Genomic DNA, 13023 nt, shown 5'->3' with positions numbered 1-13023 from the left:
GGGATCTTGTTGTTAAAGCATATTCAACGCCCCACAAACACGCTCGCCATAGATTGAATTACCAGTGGGCGGCTCCTTTGCAAAGGATGCCGGCTAGATTATGGCTACTACAACGGCGCCTATTTCTGCCGTGGAGCAGTAATGTATAAACGTTACTGTATTTCGGTCTGAAGGGCGCCGTAGCTATTGAAATTACTGGCCAATTGAGTCTTAACATCGCTTGTCTCAAGGTGACGAGCGCAATTGTAGTGCCGCTCAGAATTTTTAGGCTTTTCAAGAATCCTGAGTGGCACTATATTGTAATGGTCAGTATCAATTAACATCAGCTGAACGTCCTGCTCTAAAAAATGTAACGTTTTCCAGTGGGCATAGAGAACAGAACTCTACGGAGCGATCTATTGTACGCAGCCGATTCGGTCACTAACGCTATGTCCACACTTGTCCGCGAACTAAACTCGGGTGAGATATTCGTTCTGTTTTATATGTTGGTGTTTTCGCATGTTCAAATAGTTTTTGCACGCACGTTTTGCATGACTCAGTGTGTTTTATCTTATATATAGAATTCTTGTGTCCCGGTGTTTGTTACCAAACTGCTCCAAAACGGCTTAACCAATTTGTGTGTAATTTTGTTTTCCCCTAACCTAACCTACCCGATATGGGTGAGAGTTAGGTATCGGCCAACATCTATTTTTCATACCCACCACCATTAAGACCCACCCCCAATATTTTTTCTGTTGACAAAACTCTTTTAGTTTATTTTATTATGATTAAGCATTAAAAAACACATACAACTTAAAATTTTCACCCGCGATTTTCATATTATTCTGTTACATCCACAGATCCACAATAGGGTTGCAAAATGGCAATCGAATACAATAAGTGTATCACGTATATATTTGGTAGATCTGAAAATCGGTTGCATCTATTTTTTAAACCCCAAAATGTATAACGCGGGCAAAAGAGTGATGATCAGGCAAAGTTAGGTACATTTTTATGAAATATTTATAGTGTAAAAGATAATTTAACTGCCAATCTTATTGTATATGGATTTAATTTGTATTGTGTGTGATAAATGAATGTAGATTATTATTCCAATAATCTTGCTGCCCAATTATTCGGGGGTCTTGCCGGCGACGGGCGGCAGCGAACAGAGGCTAATGCTCCACGCAAATGCAACACTATATCATTCGCTTACACTCAAAACACTAAAAAATTGCAATTGAATATAAATTTACCTATTGCTTTTATTTGTGCTGTGAATATGGACGAGGATTTTCATTCAGCTTATATAGAGTTAATAGGATAATTTATCTGAAGACACTACGGCCCTTTTCTGATCTATTTTATTTTCGGCTGTTAGCCCAGTTTCTCCACTAATCAACCCTATCATTGTCCTTTGGAAAGGAGACTAATTAATTCTGATCGGCAAACGTCCTACTAATCGCTGGCTCCTTTTAGTGTGAAGCGCGCTGCACAAATTCTTAACATGTGACAAGAAATAATTTTAAACTCTCAGCATTTTATAAGACAGCGTATTCCGTTCTCTCTTCTCGGAGCTTTTTGTTCAGAGATCCGCTAGACGACATTGCTTCTGTTATTCATCCCACTTCTGAAACCACGTAGACTGTGATTTATTGAAAGATAAAATATACTTATAATACTCTTTTATATAAATGGAGGGCGGATGATTAAGTTGTAGCCGGACTGGTAAAACGGAATGATTACATTTGAAAAGAGTGACTTAAAATACATTATAGATTAAATAAATTATAGAGACAGTACAGATTATGCTATGTAACAGTATTCTATTGGGCAGGGGTGTGCATTGGCTTTCTGGTAAAGTAGGCATTGCGGATCTAACTAGTTGTAGTTGGGCTTTGGAACATGAAAGATTGCTTATCGTAGCTCTGTAGTATCTAGCGTAAGGAAAATTTTTATGGGTGGTTATTAAATAGAAGTTTGGTTTTAAAAAAACGGAAACAAATTAAACTAAATTAACTTTAACACTACTAGTGCTATATTTTTTTAGGTTCATAATAAGGTAGGCACTGCCTAATTGCCTATATGATATGCACGCCCCTGCTATGGGTACAGGTGGGCGACACACTTTTCTCTACCGTTTATTATGTCAAATCTTAGACTATATCTAATAGTTTCAACTATTAGCAAAGTTTAACAGAACATGTGGCACGTCAACGTCACACATTGTTCGAGACTGGCTCGAGTACGCCCATTTGGGCGTAGTATCAGTTGCCGCACTTTGTGACTACGCCAGTGGTATTTAGTTGAAGCGCAGCGGAGACCAATCCTTAATCTAAGTGTGAAATATTGTTTTTGGCCTTGTAATAATTGTTGTCAGGCTTTTTAGTATTGTTGCAGATTTTTTTTAGCGTACCTTCGACAACTCTCAATGTATTTAATTGTGTTTTTCTTTTCTGTGTATTTGTTTATTTTATAAATGTTTTCCAGAAGGTTCCGATGCGGAGGAGACAGTTAAAGGTGGATTTGATGCAAGAAAACAAAGAGGTAATTAACTTTTGTTTCAATAAAAAAAAAGTGTACGTGTACTTATGTACCCACGCAACAAGTTATTCTACTTTGGCGTAATAAAACAAAAATCCTTAAAAAATATTCCTCGTGTTTTTTGATAAACGATATTGTAATAAAGAAGGTATTAATTTATTAGTTGGAGACCAGGAAAGCGTTAATCTGATAGTAAGTGATACGTCCTTACAATGCATTGCGGCTTAGTATGATGTAGAAATTTAATTTCGCGCCTTTCGGTTTCTATGCGAGCGCTCTTACCAGTACTGTATCAGTAGCCAACCGTCCGAATTCGATTCGATTCGCACGGCTGCGAGTCCCGCATCGTCCCTAAATTTTGGTACACTCACGTTTTTTGACTCTTCTTATACGACTTTTGCATAAAATACTATTTCATGAATGTCAATCGACTTTGCTATTGTGGGTTCGATATACGCTTAATTTGTAAACACGTGTTGGCTGTACATGTCATACAGCGTGACGATACAATGGCCATATTAAATAAACACACGGGTGGAATTATTTAACCGTAATCACAAAAAAAAATACATAATTCACCTTAATAAATCAGTTTACCGAGAACATCATTTCGGAACAACCTGTAAGAAATCTAGTAGCCGCGCGCTTTTTATACAACCACGTTAGGGTGATTTAAATTTTGTTTCAAGTACCTATATAAGTTGTTTGTTTAAAAATTTAAAAAAAATATTTATTTATTTTTAAATTTTAGAATTATTTTTTTTTTCGATTAAGGTGAACAGCTTTACCCGTGTGTTCATTTAATATCGCCATCAAAGCACCACGCTGTATATGTACGTGTTGTTACATATTTTACGCATTATCTGTGCATGGTTCCTTGTTGTAACACGTGTGAAGGTATATAAATGTTGTTTTTTTTTCTTGTTACCGATATCTTGGAAAGTAATCCTGCTAATATTATAAATGTGAAAGTTTGTATGTCTGGATGTATGTTTGAACTTCTTTAACGCAAAATCTACTGAATAGATTTTGATGAAACTTTATAATAATATAGCTTACACACCAGAATAACAAATAGGCTATAATTTATAAAACTATAGTGTGAATTATACAAAATATAAAAGAAGTGTGATTGTTACTAATGAATACAACTAACGCCATCTCTTATCAACTAGCAAAGAAAAGATCAATACAATTTATATGGCAAAACAACGTCAGCTAGTTTTATTATATTTCTTTTAAAAGGGTAGGTATATTCGATTCTTTGGATTAATTAATTTTCAAACTTCTTTAGCATCGTTGTGATTTGAAAGTAGATGAAACTAAAAAGAGAAAGACACCTAAATTCATAAGAATTATCGTGAGAGAAAATGAGATAGGAACCATTATACAGTGTTTTGATACCAGGCAATCATATTTGAAGAAGAGATTGTCTTATGTATGACGCGAGTATACCTTAATACATTCTGACGTATCACTACATAGACACCAGGAGAACATAAATATGGTAGCGGTGATAGTAATGTCTTTCATAGCGGTTTAAATCATGTGTCATCCTAGCAACATGTACCAGGACTTCATATGCAGTTTAGAGGTGCAGATGCATGCACAATGCAGTTTTCACTTCTGTCATGTGTACTTTGTACGCACGCAATTTTAAATATATTTTGTTCTTTGGATACTAAGAAAATATCCAACTACTTGTATAATTATTTTTTCTATTAGAACTTATTACAATATACTTATATGTAATGAGCCTAAACATTTAAGGTTCAATTAAAGAAAAAGTCTGGTTATAACAAGTTAGGATATCGTCCCCACCGTCTGGATGTGTGGCGGTCCTCCACAGTGCGGTTTTCAAGGAGCTTTCTTCCTCTACAACAACTACAAAGCTGTGGAATGAGCTTCCTTGTGCGGTATTTTCGGGACGATACGACATGGGTACCTAAAAAAATGCGTACACCATCCTTAAAGGCCGACAACGCTCTTGTGATTCCTCTGGTGTTGCAAGAGAATGTGGGCGGCGGTAATCACTTAACACCAGGTGACCCGTACGCTCGTTTGTCCTGCTATTCCATAAAAAAAAATAACTAATCTAGCTTTTGTAAAGTAATATATCTATGCAAAAAAAAAAATCCATAAAAACAAAACCTGCCGACCTAGATTGAAATAAGGAAATAAATTTTTGAATTACAATGTTGCCAGATTTCGAGGAAGATGACGACAGCGACGAGCCGATGCCTCGCCCGCATCTGCCGCGTCACTACATACACGACAACACTGTACAGGTATATTAAATGGATAATAAGCTTATATAATAGCCTAAACACATGGTCGGATTTGGTACGGTCCGACGGTGAACGCATCGCACTAGTTGGTCCGCCGTCGTACTCGGTACCGTCCGAAAGGTATAATAATTTTGTGGGACATACCATCGAATATGGTCTGCTACCAGACCGCGTCTTATGTCTCGGCCGTACTAAATCCGATTATGTGTTTAGGCTATAAATCTTTTAAATTCAAATCACTTTATTTCGTAATTTTTTATTTAGTCATTGATATGCCGTGATGAACTCCAGGGTTCACGTGCTTAGCTAATTTATAGGGTAGAGCTGATTTTAAACAGAAAGACTGAATCTAATGGTGAAGTTATTCCTAAGATACGTTATTGTCTTGTTGATTCTACTTTTGGTTAATTATTCAAAGAAAATTACTATAAGTTTTGTTTTCTCTGTCACTAAAAGACTATAAATAAAGAACTGATTGTTAAACACTTATTTTATTTCATCACTAGTCAACATTGAACCTATGGTTTCATTATACTTTCTTAGTGCTCAACTTGCCCCACACCTTTGCTCAACTTACCCCACCTATGGGGTATATTGAGCGTACTTGACTTTCTGCATTAAAACAGCTGTAGCTCTTAAATTTTACTTATTACAAAAAAAAATACTATTGACACTTTTGTTAAGCGATAAACAACAAATCCATCAAGCCGCATAACAATTTATTGAGACTTATCATTAAGGAGCTACATCCGTTGAAGTAAAAATTTGCTCAACTAGCCCCGCCCTACCCTACTTGAAATGTCACGTAACGAAATAGCTTTATGCCCCCACTGAAACCGTTCGGTTATGTTCGTTGTAGTTCGTATTTAATCGTCAAGCTCTGATCGTGCTTATTTAAATAATTCGACCAATGTTTTGGTTACAGAGCTCAATTGGTCAAGCAATTTACCATCGACAAAATTGACTCATGACCATAAACTTAGTGCGTAATAGACAAATACTCCTCGTTACGGCGAGACTAAATTTAAAATATTCATGTCTACTACTACTAGTTTTACAGATGTGTTAATGAGTTAGTGAAGTGTGTAGTACTTTGCTTATTATAAACGTCATATTCACGCATACAATATTTTATTATCTAACACATATTTTTTTAAATGATTATAGTTTTATGAAAATTTTTTTAACAAAACAACAACCAACTTCAAAAACACTATTCCAAAACAGTAGATATAATATGCACTAAAAAGTATTAAAATAATTGCGTATTTTTATACAATCTGATTAATAAATCTGATTATTGTAATTTTTGAAGTCGGTGTCATCCAAGATAGGTTTGTAACTACACACATAGTTATAGGTGAGATGTGCTTGAGTCGTGAGGAGGTGAGAGGCGAGAGCGGGTCGTGGCGGAAGGACACCGATTCCAAAAATAACAATAATCGTAACTATAATTAGATTGTATAAAAATACGCAATTATTTTAATACTTTTTAGTGCATATTATATCTATTGTTTTGGAATAGCGTTTTTGAAGTCGGTTGTTTTTTTGTTAAAAAAAAAATATTTTGTGATTTTTAGTGAATTTGAAGTACACTAACTAAGAATTTGTCTAAATATGTGTACATATGCTAAATTTTTAATGCAGCAATGAACGTAAGCGCTTAATTGAAGAGTTCCGTTACTTTGCCATGGATTCCGTAATCAGAACCTCAACAAACTCTCACCAAACTATCTTTGAAGTATATCCTTTCCAATAAAAAAAGAATCAAGAAATCGGTTGGCGCGATATTGAGTTATTCGTAAATTTATCATCCACTTTGCTATACGTATGTATATCAAATTTACGACTTTTATGGTATTCTCATGGATGCCATTGTCAGATCTGGACCAAATTACAATGGGACCACACGGGAAGCACCAGCTTTCAACTATAAAAAGTCAAAATCGGTTCACCCAGTCGAAAGTTTTGAGGTAACAAACATAAAAAAATAAAAATAAAATACCGGCGAATTGAGAACTCCTCCTCTTTTGAAGTCGGTTAAAAATGGAGCGTTTACTGCGAATATAAAATGTAATATTTAGTATTTTAGTGCATAATATGTTCTACTAAAATAAACATTACGAAAATAGTGTTGACGAATATAAGTATTTACCTGTGAAATGTTTAAATTTTTCTTTAGTTGGCTTGTTGCTATATGTAAGAACACGACACCATTATAATTTTCTAAGTAATATCCGTTAAAACACAGAAAAATAAGGAAAAATATTATTATTATTATTATACTTCAGTGGTGATACTCGTATAAATTAAAAAAAAGATGTGGTGTCGTGGGACACCAGGTAGGAACGAAGGTCCTTTGGCAAATGTAGAATCGACATAATTTGTAAAAAAAAAATCGTGTTCAATTTTATGTAGGTTTTCTTGATTTTTCTCTTAAATTTTGCAGATGAGTTTTTATTTAAGTACAGGAAATTCAGTATTTTAGAAATAATAAATTACGTAAAATAAAAAAAAAACGTAATCCAAATTATCAATTAAAATAACAAAATATGTTTCTTTATTTTTGTTTGACAACATAAAATTACATAGAAATAGAAATAATTACAAAAAAAGTTTATTATTATTATAAGTAATTCTTATTAATCAGTCTCGTCATTAAATTCTATTGCTGAAACTATTATTATTATACACATGATAAAGTCCATTAGAAAGAGAAAGGTATTATACACTACTCGCTTGTGTATACGACTGTCACGCCTGCGCACGTCTCATTTAACGGTTTTATTCCACGACTTTTTCTTACGGTTTTACTACCACATTTTTTTCAGTTCGGTCCCGCAGCAATATCCCTATCTCCTCCAAGCCTGCCGTAAGAAACTTCGTTCCAAAACACAAATTAAAACGCGGTCCAATTTAACAGGAGACTAATGGACACTAAATTGTTTCAAAACGGTTTCATGGGTCTTCTCTCTCATCGATTCCGTCTCTTTCTCACACCTAGGTTTTTATGTAAGGATAGCTATATCGCTTTCACACAGGGGTTGTCGATTACGGTAGTATAATAAGTTTATGTTCATGACCAACTTTGATGATATTTCTTTTTAAATCATAAACACACTTAGGTCTACATTTGCACGAAAAAGATTGTATGACAATTATTGATGGACTGTCAGTGTCTAATAAAATCATAACATTTACTTAGGAAATGTATGTTCAAATAAAATTTCGACATATTTGTCTATTATGCCTGTTGGTAAAATGTCATAGAGTTGGGTTACGATTGAATTTTATCGATAGTACATAATGTAGTGCAGGAACAAAATCTGTTAAGAAATTGTTGATATTTTTTTTTTTGTTTTGTTATTTCTTTTATTTTTTTATTTGAATTTATATTTCACAATTTTGTATATATTATAATACACTTTGATATTTCATTATATATTCAATACTTTACATTATTTAAGTTGAAAATAAAAAATACTAGGAAAAAAAATATGCAGATTATAGAGAGAAACTTTCAGTTCAGCGGATATAACGGTTAGTGGGTAGGAGTGACAATTATTGTAAATATATATAATCGTTTGTAAATATTATCCAAGTTTGAGAGTTAAAAGAATTTCTTTGCTGACGGAAGTCCCCGACCGTACATATTTTTTATTTATTTTTTGTTCTACTTTCCTGCACACAAATTTGCATGTTTTGTTTTTTTTTCAGACTCCAAGTGTTATTTCACGATCGTAGTGTAGCAAGTGTGCATTTTGTGTTGGCAGGTGTGTTGATTTTTTAGCTTATTTTGTTTCAATAATTTTATTTTATGGCTTTTATATATTATGTATATATCTCTCTGGCATCATAGCATGTAAAGCACTCTATTTAACCCCGTAAGCCATCCGGTTACTATATATACATCATAGAAATACACAAATAAAATTTGAAAATAAAATTTATGATCGATGCGGGACTCCAACCCGCGACCTCTTTCGTTCCAAAACAAAAATAAGAAATAGTTGACAAGACTGCCCGGTGAATTTCTTATAATGTTCTTCTCACGAGCTCAACGTTTTTCTAAATATATGGTAAATTCCGTAATTTAGAGGTAATATTTGTAGGAACGATTCAAAAGCGCTTTAGTATAAGCCAAATTTATATCTTGTGTGCTAACTTTTTAACATCGTACTACACGGTGGCCTCGTGTCATTGTTGTCATATGGCAACGGCAGCAAACTGGAACTTAATTAAAGTTTATTTGACTTTGAAAGTTAAAGTAGGTAAAAACATTTAAAATTAACATTTAACCATTTTTTTTATGGTATAGGAGGACAAACGAGCGTACGGGTCACCTGGTGTGAAGTGATCACCGCCGCCCACATTATCTTGCAACACCAGAGGAATCACAAGAGCGTTGCCGGCCTTTAAGGATGGTGTACGCGTTTTTTTTGAAGGTACCCATGTCGTATCGTCCCGGAAACACCGCACAAGGAAGCTTATTCCACAGCTTTGTAGTACGTGGAAGAAAGCTCCTTGAAAACCGCACTGTGGAGGACTACCACACATCCAGATGGTGGGGATGATATCCTAATTTGTGGCGTGTCGTGCGATTTATTAACTATGCGGGACTCGAACCCGCGCCTCTCGGGTTCCGTCCGAACGCTCTTACAGACTGAGCTAACCGTTCGAGTGACGCATGGATTGTTAAGTCTTGGTATGTCTTGTTCAACTCTCACGTTGTGGCTCCATGTACAGGATACTTTACAGTTGACAACATGCTTAACACCAATAATTGCATATTAGAAAATTGACTTGAGATGTCTCTCTTTCATATCTAAACATAAATTTTGGTTATAAATTTAATTCGTATAATTAATCCCACAAGTGAGGGATCATCATCAGCCACAAGACCTCCCCCAAAGATCGCCATGGCAATCGGTCCTGTGCTGCCCTCATCCAACGTATTCCGGCGATCTTGACCAGATCGTCGGTCCATCTTGTGGGGAGCCTACCAACACTACGGTTCTCTTCCGGTACGTGGTCACCATTCGAGGACTTCACTGTCCCAACAGCCACTGCCCATCGAGCTATTTGCCCGAATGAAGTGAGGGATATCACTTTAAAAAATATTCTCGCATTCCGTGCGAGCGCTTTTCCAACTGAGCCAACCGTTTGATTGACGTATCGTTGATAAAATCTTATATGCTTTGTGCAACTCTCAGGTTGTTCATCTACAGGATCTACTTTACAGTTGATAACCTGCTCAACCCCAATATTTGGAAATTGGCTTGAGATGTCGCTTTTGCAAATCTAAACAATTTGTTGTTCGAGTGACGTATCCTTGATAAAATCTTGTATGCCTTGTTCAACTCTCAGGTTATGGCTTCATCTACTGGATCTACTTTACAGTTGATAACCTTAATAACAAATTGTTTAATATAAGGATACTCATTCCTATGTGTATATTATTAAGAACTGTTATCGTTTGCAGGATACACCTCCTCCGCTACCCGCGCGCACCGGCCACTATTTCCCCCGTACGTAGCCCCACACAAGTACCCCGTACTTACTTATATGTACGTGTTACACCACGCCACTGTATGTACGATCGTGTCGTGTGTTAGAGAGTATATTCATAAGTCTGGTCTGTTAAGAGTGTTCATGAAGTTTACCTATATATCTCAGATGTGTCCAACTGTTTTACGACTTTTTCAATTCTGATTTTCTGTACTAAAATCATCTTAAATCACTCATACCAATTGGTTTCAATTATCTGTATACAAACGCGTATTCAATGCAAAAATTTCAATCCTGAATAATAAAAAGCTGTAATAGAACAGTACTGTAATAATATATACTACAGCGCTGGAATCGACGTACGCACACATACACACGATTTACACGGCCGCTAGGCAATCTTGGGGAGACACAACTGTTGAGTGTCACGCCTTACGCGCGCCGCCGAGACTGATCGCTGTCCGAGTTAAATGAGCAGCGCTTTATATTATATTATTTATTATTAGTTACAAATTTCAAGGAGACCGCTGTGTAACGTCAGGCCTGTCTCACTCCCCGTGTCAGTATCGAAATCGTAAGTACGTGCGGCCTCTACAGAGTAGGCCAGCAGTGGGGACTCACGAGTGGGCAGTGACGCACTCGCGATTTTTGTCGTCACCTACTTCACAGATCCGACCGATATTTAAAAAAAAGAGAAACATGAGTAAACCAGAGAATTTTAAAGGGCATTGCGATCCAAATTTAAATTTTTTAAGCTTCCTAAATACGTTGATTAATACAATTTTAAGTGATTATTATTCTAATGAAATTACCATTAATGATAGCTACCTATTTGACTATGTGGTGGTCTTCCAACGCATTACTATCTGCAACTAATGTAGTTTTGACAACGAAAGAATATTGATTTAAACTTAGCTTTTTTTTATAATATGACCTTATTCTCGGTAGCTTCAATTTTAGGTAAAGAAGTCAACCCTAAGGTCGTCTGAAGAGGTAAGAGTCACGCCATAGAGAGGCAACTTCGAATTTTGAACGCTGTGCGATCTGAATTACACCTTATTGTATAACCGCAAGAGTCCCTATTTGATTAATTGATTCTGCGGAGTGAAACTTCCGTACTTATATTATTATATATTCTTTGGTAACGCTACTGTTCTTTTGCTTGTATTGTGCTCACGTCGCGCGCTATACACCTAAACAAATCTAATATTGATAAATATAACTGTATAATTTACAAGACATAGAGTTAAAATTTCTAGAAGTCCCCACGAATAATATCAAATTTATTTTGAGACAGTATTAATATGTTTCGACAAAAGTCGTAGAACTATTGTTGTTAGATTTGCTGCACCTAAGATACCTTTAAGAGGTTTTGCGGTAACCCTATAAAATTGGTAATTAATATCCTCCATTAAAAGCTTTTTGTTATTACTGAACACAAGATATTTGTTATATCTTTGTTGCTCATACAACTCTGGACAGGCTGTTCCATATGTTTGACAGCAAATCTTTTGTGCCTACTTGAGCGCCACTCGCGAGGGTCCTGAGAACTAATTTTGACGTATAATACAAATGGCTGCGACAGAAGCGTCTGAAGTATTTTTGCATTTTGAATTAATTTCGTTCGTTTTCCGTGTTATATATACTTCAGCAATCAACGTAATAATGTAATAATACAAATATTTTATAAATAGTTTCCCTACATCTATCGATGTTTTTTTAACTGAGGTCGTCATCACTAGTTTTAGTACCGCCGACTCTCGCTATGGCCAACAGCGCCAATATGGCGAATATCAAACAGGCACAAAAGCACTTTGACAGCCGCCAGTCCAGTGATAAATAGTAGAGATCAGTGGCTCATACAGATTGTTATGAAAAATGCAGACAGACTATCGCTAACTTTAATATTTAAATGTTTTTTTTTATCTAATCTCTTACAAAAATCTTTGTTATGTATTATATGTAATCATGAAGGTAATGTAACCTTAATGACATTGTTGTTTTGTTTCGAAGCATCCTGTATACATTACACTATTATAAGTCATAAATAAATAAGATCAGACTTAATTTTGTGTAAAATAATATTATTGATTAAGTTTTACATTCAAATATCAACTAGTCCTGAGTTTTAAAATACTTTATTAAAATAAGTTAAACTTAATTTTTAGGTAGCTATAAAATATAAATGAATATTCTTACTTAAGTGTCCGCGTCGCCATAATGTATTGTGTTTTTATTTGTTATAATACATTTAATCTTAGGTAATATATACGTTTAGATAGAGCCTTTTGCTGCCAGAGAACCGATGAAAACAGGCCAGTTTTAATACTTTAGTGTGCGTGACAAGCTACGTCTTACACTAGCGATTTGTATGTCACTTTGTGTTGGTTTTGCGCTCACTGCTCAAAATAGAGGTTAACTGTTAACCTCAATTTTTTTCGACTTTTTTCATAGCTGTCACAGTTTATCTAGACGTATATATGATCTAAGCATATAATGTTACTTTCGTAAAATGGCTCGTTATTTTTATTTCGTTCGTCTATAGTTAAATGACTACATGCATGGGCAAATTTAATAACATCTCGTATATTATATAACATTGTTACCACACGTAATATTATTGACATCAAAAATACTTTAGTTTGAATCCGTATTGGAATCTTTAATAAGTCAATTGATTGTGTTGTTAGTGGCTTTTCTCTCG

General features: G+C 35.1%; 1 protein-coding gene across 2 annotated transcripts in view; it reads left to right on the top strand.

Annotated features, from left to right (window-relative positions):
• The window catches only part of LOC126967628 (dystrobrevin beta), a 42848-nt gene extending 32347 nt beyond the window's left edge, over positions 1-10501 (top strand). Inside the window, exons 17-21 of one of the 2 annotated variants that reach the window (XM_050812189.1) lie at positions 364-459; positions 2470-2526; positions 4729-4811; positions 8529-8584; positions 10294-10501. In XM_050812189.1, coding sequence (XP_050668146.1) covers positions 364-459; positions 2470-2526; positions 4729-4811; positions 8529-8555 — 263 coding nt within the window. In that variant the 3' untranslated portion in view covers positions 8556-8584; positions 10294-10501. The remainder of the gene's footprint in view (positions 1-363; positions 460-2469; positions 2527-4728; positions 4812-8528; positions 8585-10293) is intronic. The other variant, XM_050812190.1, reaches the window with a different exon arrangement.
• Positions 10502-13023: the final 2522 nt, after the last annotated feature.

This window comes from Leptidea sinapis, chromosome 13, assembly GCF_905404315.1.
Source record: "Leptidea sinapis chromosome 13, ilLepSina1.1, whole genome shotgun sequence".
NCBI lineage: Eukaryota > Metazoa > Arthropoda > Insecta > Lepidoptera > Pieridae > Leptidea > Leptidea sinapis.
This window is presented reverse-complemented; position numbering and strand designations above follow the sequence as displayed.